This window comes from Pteropus medius, unplaced genomic scaffold, assembly GCF_902729225.1.
Source record: "Pteropus medius unplaced genomic scaffold, Ma_sr-lr_union100, whole genome shotgun sequence".
NCBI lineage: Eukaryota > Metazoa > Chordata > Mammalia > Chiroptera > Pteropodidae > Pteropus > Pteropus medius.
The window spans coordinates 16,872,840-16,896,117 of record NW_024354503.1 but is presented as its reverse complement, the minus strand read 5'-3'; the positions used below and the strand labels follow the sequence as shown (position 1 = coordinate 16,896,117).

The 23,278-nt window shown below is 39.1% G+C and overlaps 1 protein-coding gene across 1 annotated transcript in view; it reads left to right on the top strand.

Annotated features, from left to right (window-relative positions):
• LOC120596168 (adenylate cyclase type 10-like) overlaps positions 1 to 23,278 on the top strand; it is a 38,627-nt gene that overhangs the window by 14,183 nt on the left and 1,166 nt on the right. The window contains exons 10-29 of the mRNA XM_039854547.1: positions 2,522 to 2,598; positions 2,701 to 2,890; positions 3,371 to 3,426; positions 4,165 to 4,318; positions 4,474 to 4,663; positions 5,941 to 6,027; positions 7,272 to 7,543; positions 8,072 to 8,208; positions 8,879 to 9,010; positions 11,239 to 11,511; positions 12,365 to 12,694; positions 14,848 to 14,911; positions 16,121 to 16,340; positions 16,713 to 16,838; positions 19,243 to 19,415; positions 20,110 to 20,266; positions 21,802 to 22,006; positions 22,096 to 22,192; positions 22,652 to 22,770; positions 23,040 to 23,157. Of these exons, the coding sequence (XP_039710481.1) occupies positions 2,522 to 2,598; positions 2,701 to 2,890; positions 3,371 to 3,426; positions 4,165 to 4,318; positions 4,474 to 4,663; positions 5,941 to 6,027; positions 7,272 to 7,543; positions 8,072 to 8,208; positions 8,879 to 9,010; positions 11,239 to 11,511; positions 12,365 to 12,694; positions 14,848 to 14,911; positions 16,121 to 16,340; positions 16,713 to 16,838; positions 19,243 to 19,415; positions 20,110 to 20,266; positions 21,802 to 22,006; positions 22,096 to 22,192; positions 22,652 to 22,770; positions 23,040 to 23,157 (3,177 nt within the window). The remainder of the gene's footprint in view (positions 1 to 2,521; positions 2,599 to 2,700; positions 2,891 to 3,370; positions 3,427 to 4,164; positions 4,319 to 4,473; positions 4,664 to 5,940; positions 6,028 to 7,271; positions 7,544 to 8,071; positions 8,209 to 8,878; positions 9,011 to 11,238; positions 11,512 to 12,364; positions 12,695 to 14,847; positions 14,912 to 16,120; positions 16,341 to 16,712; positions 16,839 to 19,242; positions 19,416 to 20,109; positions 20,267 to 21,801; positions 22,007 to 22,095; positions 22,193 to 22,651; positions 22,771 to 23,039; positions 23,158 to 23,278) is intronic.

Here is a 23,278-nt window from a genome sequence, read left to right as displayed (position 1 = left end):
GGAAATGCCGTGCTAACCAGATGCTGAAGCTTGCCTTCTTCACCATAACTCAAGTACAGAGACATGGTCTCACAAGTGCCTGTGTCGCATTGGTAGCAAATACTATAGCTCATGCCGCTGCATCCGATCAGCCTCTTCCAGACCCAAACCACATCTGATGTCTCCTTTTTCAGTGACCCTCTTCACCTTGAATCATCTTCAAAATTCTTTCTCACCTAAGAAATACCTTCAATTTTCAACTCTTTTACAGAAGAAAGGTGATTTCTTTGTGTCCAGTGACTGCTCAGGTTTTTTCTCTAGGATATTTCTGAGACCCAGGGAGTACAATCTCAGAAACTCATAGTTTTTCAGCACCAGAAATATTCTCATTCATTCTCTCTCTCTCTGTCTCTCTGTCTCTCTCTCTCTCTCTCTCTCTCTCTCTCTCTCTCTCTCTCTCTCTCTCTCCTCTCCCCACCCCTCTCTACATATAGTATACTTTATGTGTATTTATATATATTAAAGAAAGTATATATTCTTCATCAATGAAGAACATTTTTAAAAGAAGAAAGGAACATGGACTGCTAGGAAGAGCAAAGGAGATTATATAAAGTACAATAGAAAGAAACAAGAAATAACCAAGTGAGAAAAGTATTGTTTCATTATCATCATCTTATTAATAGCTGAGTTCCTCACATGCATAAATGCATTCATTCAACAAGCATTAGTTAAACGCACAGTGAGCTAGGTGTGATGAGCATAATGACAAATAAGATACTACTTCCTTAGCTAAGTAAATAATTATCTTTAATGCAGTGAAATTTAAGTGCAGGAATAAAATGCTGTAGGAACTACAACAAAGTGCTATGGGAAGTTAATTTTCATCAGAGGTACCAGGGAAGCCTTAACTATAGAGTTAACTTTTGAGTAAAGTTGAAAAGGAAAGAAGTTCAGTAGGTGGAGAAGGTGGAGAAGAGCATTTTAGACAAAGGAAGCATCATGAAACATGATAAGAGTTTTAGTCTTGTTTTTAGTATGGCAGCAGAACCAACTGCCTGGTTCTTGTCTTTGGTGTCTCTTTTATTCGCCCTGAGCAATGCACCCAGTGAATGAATAGTAAGAGTCTTCAATCCTGTCCTTACAGGAAGCCAAGAGAATTTTAATGTTTCAGAGACAATAATGTTAGGATTGTTGTCACTCTTCATGCTATATGAACATTTGTAGATTTAACTTAAAACTATGCTCATTGCATCCTCTTTCTCCATCCACATATCTTGTTATCTGTCATAGGAAATTTTCACATCGGTCAAGTAAATCTACTTATTCTCTGTTACATATTAATTGTTCATTGCTTCCTTTGAGCTTTTGCTTCACCTGGAATGGGATATGCCCTCTTTTTAAATAATTCATGTTTCCAGTACTTTTCCATTCACAGCCTAGATAGAACCACTTCTCCCTTCATCTCTCCCTACTCCAAGCACTTTCTGTGCTCTAGCCTTCTTGAACTATTTATTTTGCAGAAACACACCAGGCTTTTCAAAGTCTATGCCTTTTCCTTCTAGATGGAATGCTGTTGCCCCGCTTTGCCAGTACGTCATTTCAAGACCCCATCTTATATCCTCTCCTTTACTACTCTCCAGTTAATGCATCCCTTCTGTTTATTCTGTTAATTTGCTGTACTGGTCTCTAATATGTAGTATTTGTCTTGCTAACTTATAAATACATCTTTTCACCTCCCTCAGTCCCTATCACCCTCCACCCTAGACTAAACTTATCCAGGACAGGGTATTTTTATACAGATCATATTGTATAAACATGCAGCTCAATGCTTGGTAACATACATTTTTTTCCAATGCTTTTTAAATGAATGAATGTATGCATGCATGCAAGAATGAAAAAACTATTACTTATTTGAAAAAAATTTATTCTAAAGACTAGTTTGCTTCACAAAGCCTTCCATTAGCAGCCTGGCATTCTAATTATTCCTTATTCTGACATTCTAGCATTATTTGATCCATTAACCCTATTCTGACATCTGTTGATCTTTTTAATTAGGGGTTTTATCTGAAGCAGCACAGTATAATGGAAATAACATTGGTCTAAAAGTCAGGAGGTCTGGATTCTCATTCTGACTCCACTATTGACTTTTGCTGTATAATTCTGGGCAAGTTAATTAATTCCTTCAGTTTTTCTCCTTTGTCAAATGGGGTTCAAATATTTACCCTACACACCTCACATGTTTGTTGTTAATTATCCCTTAAAGGATCAGAGGAGGTAATCAGTTTGAAAGTACTTCAAAAAGCATATCTGACAGACATAAAGTATTTTTAGTCTTTTTACTAATAATTACTCCCCAACTAAAACTCCTAGAGTAGGGGGACCATTTCGTTTCTATCACATGACATAGGTTGACAACAATCTCTGGTCTTTTCCATTCTGAGCTCTAAAACTAGATTTCTGGATCTAAGTAGTGGCATATCTCGTGCCTGATCTAGAGGATTCTGACTGTGTATTCATTCACTGTTGCTTTTCTGATCCCCAGGCTTGTTTCCATCAGTATCACCAATGGACCAGTATTCTGTGGCATGGTTGGGGCAGTAGCAAGACATGAATATACAGGTAGAATAGGACACTGAACTGTTGGTTCTATAACTTAGTGGGTAAAGGTAGAGGAGGTGATTCAAAAATTCTCTGTCTTTTTTTACTGTCTCCTCAACACAGTTATTGGCCCAAAAGTGAGCCTTGTTGCCAGAATGATAACTGCTTATCCAGGTTTGGTGTCCTGTGATGAGGTAACCTATCTAAGATCTATGCTGCCTACTTACAACTTCAAGAAACTCCCAGGGAAAATGATGAAAAACATCTCCAACCCAGGGAAGATGTATGAATTTCTTGGCCATAGAAGATGTGTGTGAGTGTCATTGTGTGGTACTTCATTCCAATCTCTTTCCTAGAATCAAGACATAGGAGTAATCAGTGTTTGATTGTATGAAATTAGAAAGAAAGGTGCTTCTAGTGTTGGCCTGCTGGAATAAGAGGAATAAGAGGAGGGTTTAGTGTCTGAGATCGTCTGCTTTCGTTTAGCTCTTACCTAGTTCCTCAGTGAACTTCTTGTTATCCAACAGGAAGAGAATAGCAATAGGTCATTAATCTATGTGTGCTTCAGAATGTATTTTCTTCCCTGAACCTGGAACAAACAATAATACTTCTCCTCTCCTTTCTCTCAAAATTTTTTAGTTTTTTAAAAACTTTTTTATACAGAATCCTGTATCTCTTGAGTTATCTGAATATACTTGCTTTTGAGAACAATTTTTCCTCTATTTAGTGATGTATTATCTTTCTATCCCAATCAATTTCTAATAGAGACATTTCCATTTGTCCTTTTTCTTAGAATGTTTGGGAAGAGACATTTGGCCAGAGAGAAAAATGTAAATCACCTTTTGTTGGGTGAGTTTTCTTTCCTACCTTATATTTTTCCACTATCAATGGTTAAATGGGATTTTTAAAAAATTCAAAACTAAATGCTTCATAGCTTGTATTAAAAAATAGAAAGCAGCCTTCTTGGTGAATTTATATTAATTTTAAAGGGGACTTTCCATTTCTTTTCCATGTCGAATGTTTAAATTTCAGGTGGAGTTATACCACTTTGCCTGAAAAGTACCAACATTTAGTAAGAATCTTTGTAAGTCAGAGTTCAGCTATAGAGATCTGACCAGCTTGTTGTGGATTATCTTTAGAGGGAAATCCTGCATCCTTAGAAAGTGAAGATAACACCAAGACTGTTGCCACACATGTTATAAATTCTCTATTTTTGTATTTATTTTATCTGTATCTACTAGTCCATTATCTTTACATAGCAGTGACAGACTTCAAAGACTAAATTGTTATTATGGAAAGTTTTACAAAAAGCTAAGAAGATAGAGTAGCCTCATGTCTATGTGGTGCCTCATTGTCCTGAATGTCATTACTTAGGTTCTGAAGCAAACCACCAAGCCCAGCACACATGTTCATATAGTCCAATTAATTTTCTGGAAAGATAAATGAAGCCTCGTCAAAGAATGGGATTCTGCCAAGGATCGGGGGTGGGAAGAGCCATTCAGAGACTTAACTTTGTAAATTAATTCAAAGAAATAGAGTGCCTACTCAAAAGCACAGGAGTCTCAGGTGCTTCCTGTCTCTCTATAGACCGGGAGAAAGAACTGGAAGCCTTCCGAATGGCACAGCAGGGATGTTTGCACCAGAAGAAGGGACAAGCAGTTCTGTATGAAGGTGGAAGAGGCTATGGAAAAAGTCAGCTGTTGGCTGAAATAAACTTTCTAGGCCAGAAGGAAGGGCATAGGTAAAGACTCCTGCTTTCTGACTTAGCGTCTCTTTCTCTTGAGGCTCCTTTCTCTTGCTGGTGTGAGACTCTTGTATCATTAGATTCAGCATCCTTGGGCTGGAAGAGTAAGTCTGTGGGTTACCAGACTCCCGATGACCATAGTAACATTCCAGGGTGTTGCCATTGACGTTGAAGGAAGCAGATTCCAAGCAGTACTTCTATGCCATCCAGACCCTCATGGCTATCTTCTTTGAGATTGATTCATGCCCAGCCTGTTACCGACAGGAATACCTACACAAACAACTCCATGGAATGGTGGAGGAACCTCTTCACTGCCTTTTTAATGACCTCTTCTTTGTAAAGGTAATGAAGGCAGTGGCCTTCTGAATTGTATTACTGATGTTATGCTTTGTGGATAGTTGGACCCAGGATTGTCTTTAATCTAAAACCTTTATGCCATGTGTGTGTGTGTGCGTGTGTGTGTGTGTGCATGTGTGCATGTGTGTGTGTGTTTTCTCCTTAGAACACATAGGTAGCAAGGGCAGGATAGAAATTTGAAATCCCTTTGACACCAAAACTCAGGCTTTCTCTTTTTTGAGGTTAGTGAATTCTAGGACTGACTCTTGCTAGTTGTATATCCTGGCACAAATCACTTAGGCCCTCTGCACTTTAATTTTTTCACCTTTGAAATGAGGAATATAACATTTGTATAGTTTTTGCATGGATTTTAAAGGAGATGGTATGTAAGAGATTGCATTATAAATGTGACAATAATAAATCTATCAAGATGATCCTGACTAGTCAAGCACCCCCAGCAATTTTTCCATGTGTTCTTGACTCAGTTTGCAATGTTTTGTTCTTTAAATGTACCTTGCCTTTTCTTAGCCTTGGAGTATGCCACTTGAATAAACATCTGAATCTCAAAAGTTTCCAGTGGTCTAGGGTGTATGTGGTACCCAATAGAGAGTAGGCTAAGAATTCCCTGGTCCACAATTCGTTTTGGGTTTTTTTTTTTTGTTTTTATTTTTGGTTTTTATCTTCTATCACTTCTCTTAATCTACCCAACCTGCAAGACATTATACTTAATGAAAAATAGAGAAAACTAAAATCTGCCCAGTCCCTCAGCCTAGCCTTAACCTAGGACAGGCCTTGCTTGGGGCTCTGGCCATGGTCCTGGCCCTGGCCAAAGTGATTGAGGAGCAACCCCGCTTTGGCTCTCAGGTCCATGGTAGCTAATGTGCCTTGGCCTAGCACAGGAAACAGTATTAGGAGATGTCCACTGCAATTGTTTCTCCTGAGTCTCATGCACACATTCATCCTGGTATACTTGGAATAACTGGGGTACTATGGGGGCTGTCCAAAATGGCATTGCTAAGTCTGACTTGTCATTTTATTCCTTAGTCATGACCCTTTAAGCATTTGTCAAAGTCTGGTATGGAAAGGAACTATTTCTCTCTAACCACAAGTGGGCTTTAATCTCACACTCTGAACTATATATTGATTTTTGTAACATTATGCCCAATACTACAGAAACCCATTCTCACTCAAAATAGAAGTATTTTCTGTTCCCTTTGGAGAACTATATATTTTTATAAGATTGTCATTTTTAATGCTAATATATGAATAATTTTCCTGGTCAGTTTCCCTTGTCCTTCAAAGTTTCACACATGGATGACCTGGCCAGACAAAGGAAGATTAAAGCATTTTTTTTTCAAGTGCTACAGGAGGTGGGTACTTTTGCTACATACCATTAATTCTTAATATGTGGAGATGGTTTATGCTCATTTTAATCTATCCACATCATACCTTGACTTGGGCATTTCTTGACCTGCCTATTTGTTGATATTTTCATTGTTTTTATCTATCTTTAACCTTTAATCCATCATATAGCACAGCATATAATAAAAAAAAACTAAAATCTATCTTTGCTCTAAGGTCTTTGCTCTTTCCTGATCTTGTTTCTTAATGAAATTTTAGTAACTTAATTTAAAACAGTGGTTTTTAAATGCAGGTAGATAGCTATTAAAAATACAGGTACTCAGGCCCTAACCCAGGATTACAGAATCAAAAAGCTATATGAGCAGAAACTGATGTAGCCATTCTGGAAAGCAATCTAGAAGTAACTAGTCAAATTTTAATAAGATGCATCTTCTAGACTCAGCAGTTCTCTCCTGGACATATATCGCAGGGAGTCTGTGTATTGCAGTGTTTGTTTGTGAAGTCTAGGGAAGCACTGGCACAAACTCATGGATGAACACTGCGGAATATAATTCGGAAGTTAGAAGGAAGGAAATAGATGAAAACATAGCAACACAGAGTTCTCTTAGAAACAGTCCTGGATAAAGAGAGAGAGAGATCTGTAATACAGTACCATATATAAAAGCTATTTTCTTGGCAAAACGATTATGCACATTTTATAAGAATAAAATACAAACAAAATGATAAACATTAAAATTATTACCTGGGGCATTAGGGAGTGGAATGGGTGTGGGAATGTGGATAAAAGTGAATACATTTTTTTTTAAGTCTCCACAAGCAGGGACATGGTAATCGATAGTTTTAGCAAGCATTCCCAGGTGATTCTGCTGTGCATCCTGGTTTGGAAATTACTAGTTTAAAGTATTATGAATTACCACACTGTTTGAAGCTTTTGCCAAAATGAAAAATTTGAAAGCTTTAAGTTTGATTTGGAAAATATTTTGATGCTTATTTCATTTTTCAGTTAGAATATTTTCTTGTGCAAAGAAACTCAGTACATTTCTTTAGAAATTAGATATGCAGGCTATATTTTATATTTATAAAGTAAAATATTACTTAGGATATTGGACTTAGGATACATTTTACTCTGAAAACCCCAGCCTGCGTTGACATTTTATTTAAATTGTTAATGGGAAATCAACAATAGATTTGCAAATCAGGTGACTTTATTTCTAATCAGAGGTCGTCATTGTTTCTTTGCTGCTATTTCCAGGCAGCGAGGGAAACACCACTGATTTTCCTCATTGATGAAGCCCAGCATATGGATGCAGCTTCCTGGGAATTTTTGGGAACATTGCTCTCCAGTGCACCCATCATCATGGTGATGACATTGACGCCTACTTTTACCCTGTGCAGCTGGGCCCAGCACTTCCTGCAAAGCCCTCAGACTATCCTGGTGCCCATTTCCAAGTTAGCAGCGAACTCACTGTTGAGAATGGCATGTTGGGAACTGAGGGTGGTGAGCATCCCCCAAGAGCTGCAGATGTGAGTGGCTAGGACTAGCTGGGCACTTCATTAAGGGAGGATCCTGTGCCATAATATAAGTGAGAAGGCTGAGGTCTCACTTGATCCGAGTTGGGGGAGAGAATGGTATTAGTAACCATGATGAGGCCCAAGACTAGATTTAAGGGTAGGCAGTCTCTTGGTATGCTAGTAAGGGGCTACCTCCCTGCGCTCTCCATCTAGGTTTTCATAGGACAGTTAGGACTTGGATGGCTTGCTTAACATGTCAGTTATATATGGTCAGGCCAGTTTCTGCCAGGCCCTTTAGCAAGGGACATGAGTTCCTTTGACATCAATAGAAGTAAAATAGTTAGGAACGTTACTGCCAAAATACATTTTAAAGCCAATCAGAATTTTTTGTTTACATTTCTGTGCTGCTGCTTTCCCTCTGTTAGTGTGTATCAAGAGCTCACTATAACAAAAGAACTATTTCTATTATGAAATACCCTATGCTTGGCTCTCTTCAAGTGGGCATCTTTAGTCAGCAATCTCCTACTTACCTTTCTACAGCTACCTTACCCACAGGTGCTTTGGAAACCCCCTCTACTGTGAGGTCCTATGCCAGGACCTTCTCTCTAAGGACATATTGCTCTTTCATGACCTGCAAAAGGTGGAAGAGGAGAACAGCAAATGGGAGACCCTCTCAGGTAAGCTTAGCTTTCCCGGGTTCTTCCCTGGTCTAGCTGCTGGAATTCATCTTCACATGGCATCACCCAGCCCTTATAAGGCACGTGCCTATTGTCTACTGACATTATAGGCAACATTAGGCCTTCCTAGCTAAATGCACTATACAAATAATATGCAACTATGGTGAAAACACTAAATGCCTGCCTCAGATAACTTAATTGAGTCAATCAATCTACTGTTGTTCCTCTTAAAGCAGCTTAGGAGGTGGGGACAGGAAAACAGGATCTATAAAAACATGACAGTCCACTAGAGGAGATTTATAAACATGAAAGTCCAACAGAGAATTTGATGACTTGAGGATTTGGATTGGGGGAAATGGGAGAAGGGAGAAAGGTGGGAGAGGAGGAAAGGAGTAGAAGTACGTGTAAATCCAGAAAGGCATTCTAGAGCTGTGATATAATAGAAGTGAGGGCTATTAGAAGAGTGAGAATGCTAGATGCCATGAAGTGCAGGAAATGTTAGTTTCTTAGAGAAAATTAGAAAACAGGTAGGATGGGTGGGATAAACCACTTTAAATGTAATATATTCCATTCATCTTCATCTTTTTAGTTTCTTGACTAAATTATTGTGTCTTTAAAACTGGTCACTGAGCATAGTGTTTTCCTCAGTCACAGTCTTCTTTCTCTATAGTCAACGCCATGAAGTCCACAATGTATAGTATTTCTCCTGCAAGCTCTGAAGAAGACCTGAAAGAGCTTTATGTCTGCACAGTCAAGGATGATGCGAATTTGGATACAGTGCTGCTCCCACCATTGTTAAAAGGTACGTCCCTTGAAGAACTCAATTGAACCAATAACAGATGTCATTTTTAATTAGTAATTTGGTGGATGATTGAAGATAGGTCTCTTATTACAACTCTAGCTTCATTTTCTTCTAAACAAGAAACCTGCCTTCCAGAAATAAGTTCTGGAGCTACCTGAAGAGCTGTTTAAAGACTTATAATGCTACTTGAGTAATGGTTTACTTAAGTGAGCCCATTGTTCTCTTTGGAGCTAGCTGATGACCTGGAAAAGTGTTTTAATTGTTTAATAAAAATTATGTCCTGGGTTTCCCTTTGTGCATATTCCTATGCTGGAGGAGAGAGTAAGCAAGGGAGATTATGTTGCTAAAATTTAAGAAAATCCATGGTGCTAGCGAAGAGAAAGTGTTATGCACATAGCAGGAGTTTAATAAAAAGAGTGCAGGGTAAGTTTATAATGATTGATGAGATAAAGGAGAATTAGGTAGACATAGTTGGACAAGGATGTTCTTTTTATAGATGAGTTTGTCTTAATATTCTATTCAAGTACTTGGTGGGCAGTGTACTATTAAGCCCTCTGTAGGGATATGATGATGAATAAGCATACCTTCAAGTCAAGTATACTGTTGCTGAGACTATGAGAAATGCATATGGGATAGCAGTACAGAACTCCATGGTAGTTAAGAGCCAGGGCTCTGGAGGCAGAAAAACCTGAGTACTGTTGGCCCCTGCCTGTGGAACCTTAGATAAATTAACTAACTTATGTCATTCTTGGTCTCATTATTCAAATGAGGGTAATGATAGCTCCTACATCATGGGGTTAGTTGAGGATTAAATGAAATAAATCATGGTACATAATAAATATTCAATGAATGTTACCTATTATAAGCTATTCACTCTGGAGGTTATGGGTCCATCTAGACAGTTCACACTCTTGCAACTATGATAGGCCACACTTGGCAATGGCTTTACTAACTTAGGAGGATACAAACCAGGAAACAACATGCTAGCAGAACAGCAGCAGGTGGTTTTCTTCAGTGAGAGTCCTCACAGCAGTTTCCACTGCTATTTTCTGGATCCTCAAGGAATATCTTAGGTGTGATGGCATGAGACCATGATAAATGGGTGCTTAGAAGCTCTGTGCCCCAACTGGGAACTGGTATCTCTTATAACAGCCCCATAGGCATAGTTTCCAGGCCCTGCAAGGGATATGACCTGTTACAAGATTTACTACACCTAAGGAAGCCCAGAGTTGTGGCTTGCCACCAGGTGTTTATAGTTTACTCACAGTTTTCCTAATCCAAATTCAGGTTTCAATCAGGGATCATTCTTAGTGTAAGCTGTTTCATGATAACTCAGCTAACATTCTAATTTTATCATGATCCTTGGAAACAACTAGAAAGTTAACCCAAGGTCAGCATTGTCCACAGAGAAGGAAAAAGGATTTGTTAACTCATAAGCTAAAATTAATAGGCCAAAGCTAGATAGTGAAAGGCTACATAAGTTATAAAAGTATTTAAGGAGACTAACATGATTACATTTGTACTTTATATAACTCTACCACTAGCTAATATGTTTTTAGTATAGGATGAGAGGAAATTGGAGCTGTTCAAAACGGTATTATAGTGAGTGATCCAGGTGAGAGTGACTATAGTAAAATTATTTGGAAAGAAGCATGCAAGAACATTTAGAAGGAGGATGAGTGGGTGACCCGTTGTTGTGAGGAAAAGAGATTATTATTTTTGGAATTATTCCAAGATTTGAGGCTTGGTGATTTATGGGGTTTTGATACAGACTGCTTTAATGTATGAGTCAGAATATGGAGAGATTTACTATAATGCTTGGAGTTAATTAAGATCTTTATAATTATTAGAGTTCTGGGACCAGGAAGCCTGGCCTCCGTGTTTAGTTGAAAGTAAAAAGGAATGAGTTTAAGTCATGAAAATGGGAGGAATTGTTAGTATAGCTGAATGATTCAGAACAAAGCTTTGGATCTACCAACAAAAGGCTTTGGTGACCGTGGGAGAACAGTTTCCGTGTGTGGTGAAAATCTGATTGTTGTTGGTTGAACAATGTATTGAGGGCAAATGAGGACATGGAGATAAGGCTTTTTGCAAGAGGTTTGGCTGAGTGGAGAAGGGGTGAACAAAAAGCAAGCCTTTTATATTTTTAAATGAACAGATTATCAACATAATGTATTCAATGTTTGTGGAAAGCTTGTTCATTGTTGATTTTTTTTTTCTCTCTCCAGAAGTAGCAGTAAGCCAGCTGGATCAACTGAGTCCAGAAGAACAGTTGCTGATTAAGTGTGCTGCAGTCATTGGTCACTCCTTCCACATAGATCTGCTGCAGCACCTCCTGCCTAGCTGGGATAAACATAAGCTACTTAAGGTGCTGAGGGCTCTTGTAGCAATACACGTGCTCCGCTGGTGCAGCAAGAGCCAAGAGCCTCCTGCTGAGCCAATGTTAGTGCCTTCCTCTATAGAGATTATTGAAGAAACCAAAGAGAAAAAGAAAAAATCAGGTGAGGAATAGCTGCTCCCTTGTTCTCAGGCCTGAACAGAGAACTTTGGGTAGGGGTATCTATGTTGAGAAAGAGCATCAATGTTATATTTCAAGGGCCTCAGTCTCAAAGCGTATGGCTAAGAAATGGGGAAAAAATTATTTTAATCATGAAGGAACATGTTTAGAGTGAATGAATAGCCTGTATTTTTTAATATTGTCTTAATTTCAAGAATTCTAGCTCCTTGTTTACCACATGTGTTAAGTATTCGTGTTTTGATTTTGGGTTCAGAAAATATTGCCTTAACCTTTTATTAGCTTCTAGGTATAAATAATAAGAAAAAAGAATAAACTACTAATTTTAGAAATTCACAAAGAAGCTAAATACATATGGTGTTAAAATAGATATGAACCAATTAAGATATACATTAAGTAGCTTGCAATCTCAGACTCTGCACATAAAAGAATAAACTTGTGGCATAGAATACCCAAAGTGCATATAATCCACAATAATTTCCTTTTGGTTTTGAAACATATTTGGACCTTATATTTGAGCAAAGTATTTCTGATAATTTGACATTTATAATAATTATAATAAAAAAAATAAAAGCTCATTTTAGGAGGAACAACTAAGAAATCTATCCAGTGTACTTCTGCACCACTAATCCTTCCTCCCGTGGTACTTTTTTAACTAAATATGGTCAACATCACTCTCAGATTGGTATAAAACTCTTTATACAAAGAGAGCAGTAATACCAAACAAGAATTGTAAATGAAGTTTCTTATAAACTAGCAGCATGTGCTTGGGAATTTGCTACATGGTAGCATAAAAGGACTTTAAAGAATACTCTAACTTAGATTTTTCTGTATTTCAGATGCTGACTATCCTCTCAGGCTACAAGAGGAACTATCCCTGCCTCAGACTGAGGTGCTAGAATTTGGACTGCCTCTATTACGGGAAGCTGCTTGGGAGCTGTGGCCCAAGACACAACAGATAACCTTGCACCTTGAATGTGCCTGCTTTCTTCAAGATTTGGCCTGCCGCTGTGGGAGCTGCCCTAGGGGGGATTTTGTCCCCTTCCACCGTTTTGCCGTATGTTCTCCTAAGAGTTCTAGTGGGACCTTCCGGTTCTGCAGTTATAAAGATACTGGCTCAGTGCTGACACAAGTGATCACGGACAAACTGCAGCCGCCTTCTCCCCAAGGTAAACCCAGGGGGCAGAAAGAGGACATGTTGACAGCACCTCTCTTTATTCATAAACTTGGAGCTCTTCATCCAAAACGTGAAATCACATTGAGGAAGAATATAGGTGAAAAGAGCCGTTTATCTCTGAAGTACCAGAGATAAGAAAAAATGCAATCTCAGAATTAAAAGGAACTTTAATTATACTTGTTTTGGTTGGCAGTCTTGGGTAACTTACTTAACCTCAGTTAATTGAGGAAAATAACAATACCATATTTTTAGGGCTGCTTTGAATGGTACCAGGCACATAATATACAATACATTTTGGTTATTATTATTATTATTATTCAGCTCAGTACACATATATAGAATCCATGTGTATCAGATGCTGCAACTAGGTATTAAGAATATAAAATGAATAATCCTTGAAATTATCAGTTTCAGGGTTAAAGGGGAGGCGGTTACACAGACATACAGAGAATTCCAATATGACATGGTAAAGATGATGAAAATGACATACACAGGGATTGGGTACCTAGAGAAGAGGCCATTAGCCAAGTCTAGGGAATGAGGAGGAGAGGACTCTTCCTTGAAGGAAATACTGCCAGAAGTAAAACTTGAGGGTAAGTAGAAGTTAGCTACTTAAAGAAGGTTGGATTAGTGTATAGATGGTCTCTAAAGCCTGTTAACACTTCTACCATACCCCAAATAAGAGTTTTAACATTTTCATCTTTGTTTTAACATTTCAGTTAGCTTACCTTACAGGACAGTTTGTTTCACTGTCAACAGATATTAGAAAGTTTCTTCTTTCATCAGTGTGAAATCTACCTTCTTGCAGCTTCACCCATTTTTCAGAGTTGTGTCTTCTTCCATAGTTGAAGACAGCTGTCCAGGCTCAACCATTTTCTTTATCTACTTTGATAGAAGAGGAGTTAGTGTTGGTATTAGAAGGGAAGTGGGATATGGGAGAGACGGTGAATTATTGGTGGTAAAGAAATAAAATGAAGGATTTGATCTATAATCCTAATACCTTTTTGACTTATAACATTTTGATGACTCTGTGAAAGTAAACCAGTGACTTGGAGAAATTGATCATTGGCTAATGAACTCTATGGGTGTTTGCATTTTTACACTTTCTGAGGGGAAAGAGGAAAATAACAGTGAATATCCTAATCTGATATTGTAATGAAATTACACTATCATTTATGTCTTCTATATGGCCTTTGTTTTTTGAGAGGTCAGTGTCGACTTTAGATTAGGCAGCTGGTCAATCTATATGACAGAGGCTCAAGACCTTCCCAGCATAGCCGAACCCTGAGGAGGCTTCCCAGACCCTGGGCCTCTGTGCATGGCCATGCAGAACAGGTACTGCACAAACCTAGAGGGTGTTAGTCACACAGGCTACGATGTGATATGCCCCTGGGAACTGTGTGTTGCAGTAGTGCTGCCAAACTCCAATTTCTTTAGTTAACCTTATCTTACCTTATTTGACATCATTAAATAATCAGAGAGCCAATCCTTTTACTTAACACAAGTCCTCCCTTTAACAGTTCTTTCAATTCCTCAGCCTATGCTTTTGAGCCTTAATACATAGCTTCTCAGCATCATTCTCAGTCTTTGCTTTTTGGTCTTTGGGAAAGCAGCTGCAGAGAAAGAATCAAATCTGGAAGATAAAGTCTATCTAAAGCCAACTAGGTAAAGTTTAAAACCTCTGCTGGCCACTGAGACCCTAGTGGACTATGGCATCTTGTGCCCTTGTGATTTTCTTCACTAGGTCTTAGGTTCTGTAGTTCACTCTGATCTGTTCACAAACCTGATCCAGACATATTCAGGGATTTCAGCTGTTAGAAGTAGCCATCAAACCAAATGGACACATTCTTTATTCATTTATTTAGCAAATATTGATTGCCTCCTGCAAATTAGGAACAGGTTTGGGAGGATTAAAAATGAAAGGAGTTATTATTTGAATCACAAATAGTTTCCATTAAGGAACTTGTAATCTACCATACTAATTTTGTGTGTAGCGAATATTAAACCTAAATTTATCATTTTTATAATGGGGGAAGCAGTTAGGTCCTGAACTAAGCTGCAGAGGAAAGGTAGTCAGGAATTTAAAATGTCCTCAGTTAATACGAGCATGAGTAATTAAAGATAATCATCTTTTTCTCCCTACAGATAGTTTTCATTTCCAGACAAAACCATCCAGAAGTCAGGAGGCCTTCACAAATGAACACTGCAGGTAGATAGCGATGCCGAGAATGGGCATGGAGCGGGCCAGAAAGTGAGACACAGATGACCATTAAACTGAGAGCACTTACCTCACCTGCAGGACCACCCAAAAGTAGCGACTCTTTCACTCAGCCCAAAATTCAAGTTAATAGAGATTTCAAAAAGCAATTTTTGATTCTTTGTAGAAAAATTATTTCTTAGTGGTTAAGAAAAACTTTAATAGCTCTTAAATGCATTGCATATATAGATTTTTTTCAGCTAGAAATTTGCCTTCTCAATTATTCTTGACCCCAGTTGAAATTAAAACGAATTTGTATTTCCAAACTATGTACCTTCTGACTTTCGAATGCCTATCCCATCGATTTTAAATGTCCCTACCTTGAGTTCACCAGCCATTCTGTAGTTTCCTATTTCTCTTATCCAACTTGATATCCTAGTTTTCAAACAGAAATCTATTTGTATTTGACATAAATCACCTCCACACTTATCTGTGTGGCTGACTCAACATTTCTCCCTTTTTAAAATACTAAGTGGCCTCCACATCTTTCCACTTATCGGAATGATCACCATTTTTGATCAGAAAGCCCTCCTCAGTGCCCACTTTTTCGATCATTCTGTCTCAGAGAGACCTGACCCCTTTTGTATTTGTGGCACCTGTGGAAAGTGCACTGAACTAGCAGTCATAGAGGTGAACTTTAGTTTCGGTTCTGCTTAATAGCTATGAGGCCATATATATCACTTAAGCTCTCAAAGCCTCAATTTCTTCATCTGTAAGAGGGAGATAATGTTTGCCTGCCTGAATGACAGGGTTGTTGTATAATAAGATGGTGATGGTTGATAAAATAATATTCGAATGTGCCATAACAAAGTTCAAATATACTAATAGATAAATGGATTGTTACTTATTGCTTTGTATCACTTTTATGTTTTTATTTGACACGTCGTTAGTTTACTCTTCAGGTATGGTCACTCCTCCTTTTAGTTTATGAAATACTTAGATTGGCTTTAGGTTTTTAAAAGTTCATCGTAGGGCTTTGCCATTATAGATCTGGTCACTGACTTTCAAAAACTTATAGAGAGATGGAGAAGAAGGATAGACATAGAATTAATGAATTATAAAGGAAAGCTTCCTGGAAAAAGTGGCTTGGAGAACTGGTAATGCCCTACAAAAGCAGCTACTTCCTGGCCACTCTCAGTTCTTCATCTTCTCTCCACAAAGAACAGAAGAAGAGTTCCTGGATCAAGTGACCGAGAAGCTGGCTCAGACCAGCCCTGAGAAAGACATGTTGACCATGAAGCCCTGTCACTGTGAGGAAATCCTGAAGTTAGTGCTCTCACCTCTCACCCAGCACTGCTTGGTCATTGGAGAAACCACCTGTGCATTTTATTACCTGCTGGAGGCTGCCGCTGCCTCCTTGGACCTGTCAGATAATTACATGGTGAGCAAGCTCTGCTCTCTGCCCTTGGCTGAGCTCTTTTACTTGGGAAATTCATTTGGGATTTCTTACTATCAAGTAACCTGGAATAAAAAGTGGAAGAAAATAGGAGAGAGAAAGGAGCTGGAAGGACTTCAGGAGAAAACGTAAACAGAATGTGGTAGTGAAAGAGCACAGACTCTTCTAGCCCGGCCGAGCCCTGTGCCCTGCGCCGACCCCTGCGTGTGCAGTCCAGCTCGCCCCTTCTAACTTGGAATCCAACCTAATTCAAATGCAAATCTTTACCCTCATCATAACCTTACTCCCGCCTTTACCCTTACCGCACCCCTAGCATCATCTGAATCCTAATCCATCTATCTCTTGTCTTGTTTGCAGGCCTTCTTTTATTTGAGGAAGGCAAGTAGTCTCCTGGGTCAACCCTCCACATTCTCATTTTTGAAAAAGCACAAGGTGAAGATCTGTCAGTTTGAGGAGGCCACTTTCTGCCGTCTTCAGTCAGAGGTGAGGGCAGAGGGTGACCTTGAAGTTTGGGTTATTTGTCCTTGAGGGTTACCCTATTATTTCTTATAAAAATCCCTCTTTGTGTGTGTGCAGTTATAAATGTGGTAATGTGATAAAAGATACACAAATTCAAAACATAAAAATGTATAGTACATAAAAAGTGAAAGAGCCCTTACTAATCCCATGCCACCCCCAGCATAGTTAGTGATTTGGTTCAAATTCCACCGGCTATATACCCATAGTCATATCGTTATTGTTTTTGTTGTTTTTAAAATAGAATTATATTGCTCATTTTCTTCTGTAGCTGACTTTTAATAGTATTGAATATACTATTAAATATACTATTTTATAAATTGAATATATTTGCACATTGATCTACATCTAATCACAGTTATAGCTGCCAACTACTCTATTGTATGCACATATCAGAGTTTACTTAACTATTCCCTTCTTCATGTACATTTAGGTTACTCTCATCTCAGGTTATAATAAGCATTGCCACGGTGAATATACTTGTAAATATCTCTTTCTTCCTTTCTAAGAGTGTTTCTGTAAGAGAAATTTCCGCAGGTAGAAATACTAACGCAGAAGATATGAATGATTTTACATTTAGTAAATATATTGCCAAATTGTCCACCAAAAATATATAATTTCAAGTTTTTTCCTTTTCTTCACAGCCTTACCAACATCAGATATTATTAGTTTTCTTAAAACTTGCTAATGCATAGATGAAAGTTATATTGTATTTTGGTATGTGTTTCTTAATAAGATACATTATTTTTATACGTTTATTGGTCATTGATTTTTCTATGAATTGTCTAGTCTTATCCTTTGTCCATCGGAGTACATATAAGCTAATTTATGTTGGGGCAAGGTGGGAAAAATAGGTGAAGGTAGACAGAAGATACAAACTTCTAGTTATAAGAGAAATAAGTCCTGGAGATGGAATGTACAGTATGGTGACTATAGTTAATAATACTATATTGTATATTTGAAAGTTGCCAAGAGAGTAATTCTTAAAGTTCTCACCACAAGAAAAGTGTAATTATGTATGGTGACGGACATTAACTAAAATTATGGTGGTGATTCTGCAGTACACACATATGTCAGAATCATTATGTTGTACAATTAAAACTAATACAATGTTAAATGCCAGTCACATCTCAATAAAAAAAATTACCTTGCCCATCTAAACTTACACAATGTTATGTGTCAAATATATCTCAATAAAGCTAGAAATAAAAAAAACACAGTTGAAAGTGTCCCCAATCCCGTCACTCAGCTACTATGCCTCCTCCCCAGTGTTATGTGTCTCAGTGTGTTCTACCAGAGGGCTCAGCATACATACATGTATATAGTCTTCTCCTTCCTTTTATCTTGCTTTTTTTAAGAGACAGTTATATATCATTTATAACACATTTCTGCAGGAAATGAGATTTGTGTAACAAACAGAAACTCTGGGGAAAGCATGACATGAGATACTTTGTTTTCAAATGACGTGTGGGAGTAAACTTATTTATTATTGTGTAGGAATAACTCGGGACAGCTCAGCAACTTCTCTTAGCCTCATTACTATTAAATCCAACAGAACATATTGTGTTAGGATAATTATTTAGCAGTTTAGAAATAATGATTCTCTAAAACTGTGGGGATGTTTTGTTAGAGAGCTGAGCTTTAAAATTTTTTAAAATTAAGAATATAAAAATTAATTTTTATATAAACCTTAAGATAATCTGGTTTGGAGAGTAAAATTAATGTATATATGCCTTTGAACAAAAGGAATGTTAGAGTTGTCCACAGTATTGCATTATTTGTGCTTGCACCAAGAGGTCTTTGGAGCAAAGTTAAATTTTTCTTTTCCTCTGTAAGAAGTTATTGTACAGTCTTCCCATGATTGTTCTGGAATCACCATAGACTTGATCACTTTCTTGGAGGATTTAGCTTTAGTTGTGAAGGTATACGATTACCTCAAGGTAGTTCCTTACCTCCTACCCCACATCACTATGGTGGTGCAACCTGTTTAGGAAGAAAGGATGTGGTGATATTTCAGATGCTTTCTGTGTCATCTGAAACATCTGAATATCTGCCCAAATGATAATTCCATCTCAGCCTAGAAGCATCACTTTCTAAATCATGGCCTTTCTCTAATGCTCACTGACAAATGTATGGGAGATGAAAAAGGAGGGTGCTTTCTCCTTAATCCTATTCCCTCAGTACTTTACTTGTTCATGGTCCTACTGGTGCTTGTGTCTGTAGCTAGGCTTTGCTCCAACTCAGCTCATCCTAGCACCTCAGTGACCCCAAGTACACATCCCAAAATGAAGGAGCTAGTGTGTTATATCCAGAACCTTGTCCACAGTACTCTTCCCACATTTACATTACTATTCTTATTTTCCCATCTCAGGTCTGTTTCAACATGGGACAGATCACCTTGGCCAAAAAACTGGCTAGGCAAGGCCTTCGACTGCTGAAAAGGAATTTCCCTTGGACCTGGTTCGGTGTCCTTTTCCAAACATTCTTGGAAAAATATTGGCATTCCTGTTCCATGAACCAACCTCCTAACAACCCTAGTGAGAAGTGAGAAGCCTGGTCAACTTGCCCTGGTCTCTTTTAGGGCCACAGAGAACTAAACTAGGACCTAGACTAGAGTTTTGCCATATTGACCTAAGACTCCTCTTTTCAACCATATCACAGGCAGTTCTAGTTCTATCTTACTGCCCTGGCCAATTAAATGTAACAGAATGAGGACTTTTGTTTTCAGAGTGTTGTGTTACCCTGTCTCTTTCAAAGATAGATGATTAGATAGATAGATAGATGATACATAGATAGATAGATAGATAGATGGAAGAGAGAGAGAGAGAGAGAGAGAGAGAGAGAGAGAGAGAGAGAGATAGATAGATAGATAGATAGATAGATAGATAGATAGATAGATAGAGATATATAACTAGGTAGCAATTTAATATTCTCTGATATATAAAAACAAAATTGCTACCTAGTTATTGAGCTATAATAATTTATAGGAAATATATTCAACCAAAAAGCAACTCAAAGAATAAAGCTTCTTTAAAAACCTGTCTGAACTCTTCCTGGTCAAGAGTTAAAAGGCATCTGGGGTTAGAAGTAGTGAGATCCCAGAAATATTTCTGAGTTTGGAAGTATGTAGATGGCCCCGTGGTGAGTAGCCTTGGATTTCTTTGGAGGGGAGAAGGAAGGGGTGGTTGGGCACTGGTAAAGAATAAGGATATGCTAACCACCCTCTGCTTCACGATAGTAAGAAGAAGTTGGCAGCCCTGCAGCAGCAGGTGCACTGCCTCTCCCTGCTCTGGCAGCTCTATAACCTGGAGGCCACAGCCAGCAGCCGCAGGTTTGCCTGCTTGGCTGCTCTTATGCAGAAGAATTCAGCCGAAGAGTTCGCAAATGAAGCCCAGGTAAACAAGTACCTGCTTTACCTCCACACCTCACTCAGAAACCTGTAATGCCAGGAAGAGAGACTCTGCAAGGTTCTTGGCTTTTGCATGGTTCCACAATAGCCCAGACTTAACAGGATACCACTGATCATATGTTTGACTAGGATTTCTCAACTTGCAGTTTATAGATGGGTTTTCCAAGCATGAGGCTATCTGTGAACTTCCTGAACTGAATTTAGAACTTTCTGTTTGTTCAAAAGAGCATTTGGGGAGTGGAGTGGGAGTAGGGAAGGGGTCATAGCTTTCATTAGATTCTCAAAGAAGTTCGTGATCTAACAAAGGATTAGAATTGCTGACTTAAGAAAAAAGAAGGAAGAGAAATGTGTCTTCCTAATTTTAGTATCTCTCGCTTGCTCACTTTCTCGCTCTCTTTCGCTCAAGAAGATGGAAAGGCATTACTGGGTTCTGAGAAGAGTGACAAGATCTACTTATATTTTAATAAGTTCATTCTGACTACTATATTGAGAATAAACTGAAGGGGCAAGAGAGGATGCAGGGAGACCAGTTAAGAAGCTATTGCATTAATACAGGCAAGAGATGGTTGGCTTGGATTATTGTGATGTCAGAAGAAATGGGGTCTTCTGTCAAGAGAGAGCCATCGGGATTCATTCATAGGTCAGTTCATGGGAGAGGTCATGGGAGAGAGAAGAGTCAAGGATAATCCCAAGATTTGCAATCTGGACTTCTAAAGGGGTAGAGATGCTCTTAATTGGGATGGGGAAGTTTGCAGAACAAAGAGATTTGAGGGAAGATTGGGAGCCAGATTTGTTTAATTCGAGATGTCCATTAGACATCTAGGTGGAGATGCTGAGTAGGCAGTTGAAAATGTAAGTGTGAGGTTCACGGGAGAGGTCTGGGATGGAAATAGGAATATGGAATCATCAGTGTGTAAATGTTATTTATAGCCATGACTAAGTGATATCACCAAGGGTATGAGAAAAGGTCCAAGGACTGAGTTAACAGCTCCAACGTAAAGAGATCAGAGTCATGAGAAACCAGCAAAAGAACCTAAGAAGTTGCAGAGAGACAGGAAGAAAACCAAGAGAGTGTGGTGTCCTGCAAACCTAGTGAAAACAGTGTTTCAAGAAGGAAGTCATAAACTACATCAAATGTGCATGTAGTTATTACAGAGATACAGCAGCAGTTCTGAAGAGCTCTAAGAGCAAGAATCAGAGTCCTTAATTAGAGAAAACATGGAAGAGTTTTGGCCAGTGTTTTGAAAGGGAAAGGCTTGGATTGGAAAAAAAGAAGAGGGGCAGGTAGAGAAAGTGGTTTGTTTAAAGAACAGGCAGTGAGAATGATCAAATTAGGTATGTAGGGGTGAGAAGGTGCATGTTGTCATAGCTGGGGTGGAGGTGAGTGGCAGCGACACCAGGAGTCCTGACTGAGTGAGCAGGAAGGCACCAGAGAGAACACTTACGCAAGAAAAGGACAAGATGGAAATGTAGCATGAATGTACGCTCAGAATATCTTGCCCCATGTTTGTTGCCCCGCAGGTTGTCTCTACCTATGTGGCTCTCTCCCAGTTCTCTCAGAACATGGGTGACAGGGAGCAGTGGCTGCACTGTGAGCAGATAGCCATTCAGAAAAGCAGCCTATGTTGGTTCTCCAGGGAGGGATTGTTTGCCACAGCTCAGCTTATGCAGGCCTTGGCCTACACCAAACTCTGCCTCGGCCATCTTGACTTCTCCATCAAGCTGGGTAATGGGGCTTGGGGCTGGGGGGCCTTGGGCTTTTAGGGAGGCCAGGCTCACAGCTAGACCTCACACAATGCTCTTTTACCTCCTTAGGTTTTCAAGCTTGTGAGATATGCAGATACCTCAGGAAACCAGCTCTGGAGAATCTGGTTCTCTCAGTTCTCTTCAGATCTGCATTTCTGAAGAAAAAGTATTAAGATCATTTTCTGTCACTTGTATATGTTGCCTAAGAGGGGAGGGTATGATCTCTCAGAGGATTTGGAGTGGAGAGGGAGAAGCTGTTCATTTCCACAACCAGAGCTGTCTCTTCTCTAGTCACTACAGGAAACATTGTCTTAAGTGTAAGGGTCTGGAGTAGAAAGTGCAGAGTCTGAGCTGCTACATACTCTTTTTTCTTTTCTTTTCTTTTTCTTTAGGGAGATAGAGAATTGCAGTAGTTCGAGACCCTCAAAACTGTCTCAGAGGCATTTCCCTACTTCCTTTGTTTAGAGACAGCTCTGTTCCCAGGCACAGATGCTCTCTATATAAATAGAGCTATGGGGAGGAGATCCAGGGAACGTTAGGCTGCTTTGAAGGTGTAAGATCTCCTCCTCTCCTGAACCATCCTCCTAACTCTCTAGCTGGACCCAGTGACTCTGTCTCTTGGCAGATTTGACCTGTGTGTCCACGTGCTGGAGAGTCAGTGGGAGCTCATTTCCCAGGGCCATGAAGTCCTTAGCCTGGCCTGCTTCTATTCTGCTTGCTTGGATCTGCTGCTCTATGGAAAAGGTACATCTTGTGCAAGGCTCTATTGTACTCCTGAGGGATTCAGACCTCAGATAAGGACGTAGGTTTGGAGCACAGACAGTCAGGAGCATGTCCTTCTGGCATGGCCTCTGCTCCTAGTCCCTGGCTCCATAAAGTATAGGAACCACATTGTGATTCAGGGTATCCACCTTTCAGATATTGTCTCCTCCCCTGTACCACACACCTTCTTCTATACAGGTTCCTACGTGGACAGCTTTACTAACTAATCTGGTTGCCTTCTCTGTCCACAGGATTGTTGTGTCGGCCCTTTGAGGAGTGTCTGAGTTTCATTCAGCACTATGAGCACAACTGCATTCTAACCTCTCAGAGCAATGTCATGCTGGGGGTCCACTCCTCTCTGGCCATGTGGTAATATGGGATACCAGAGTCTTACTCTGGGTCTATGGGAAAGGGTAGAAATTTAAGGACCCCATGAAATTGTTTAAGCTATCACCTTTGACCCCTCTAGGCAGAACTATTTCACATCTCT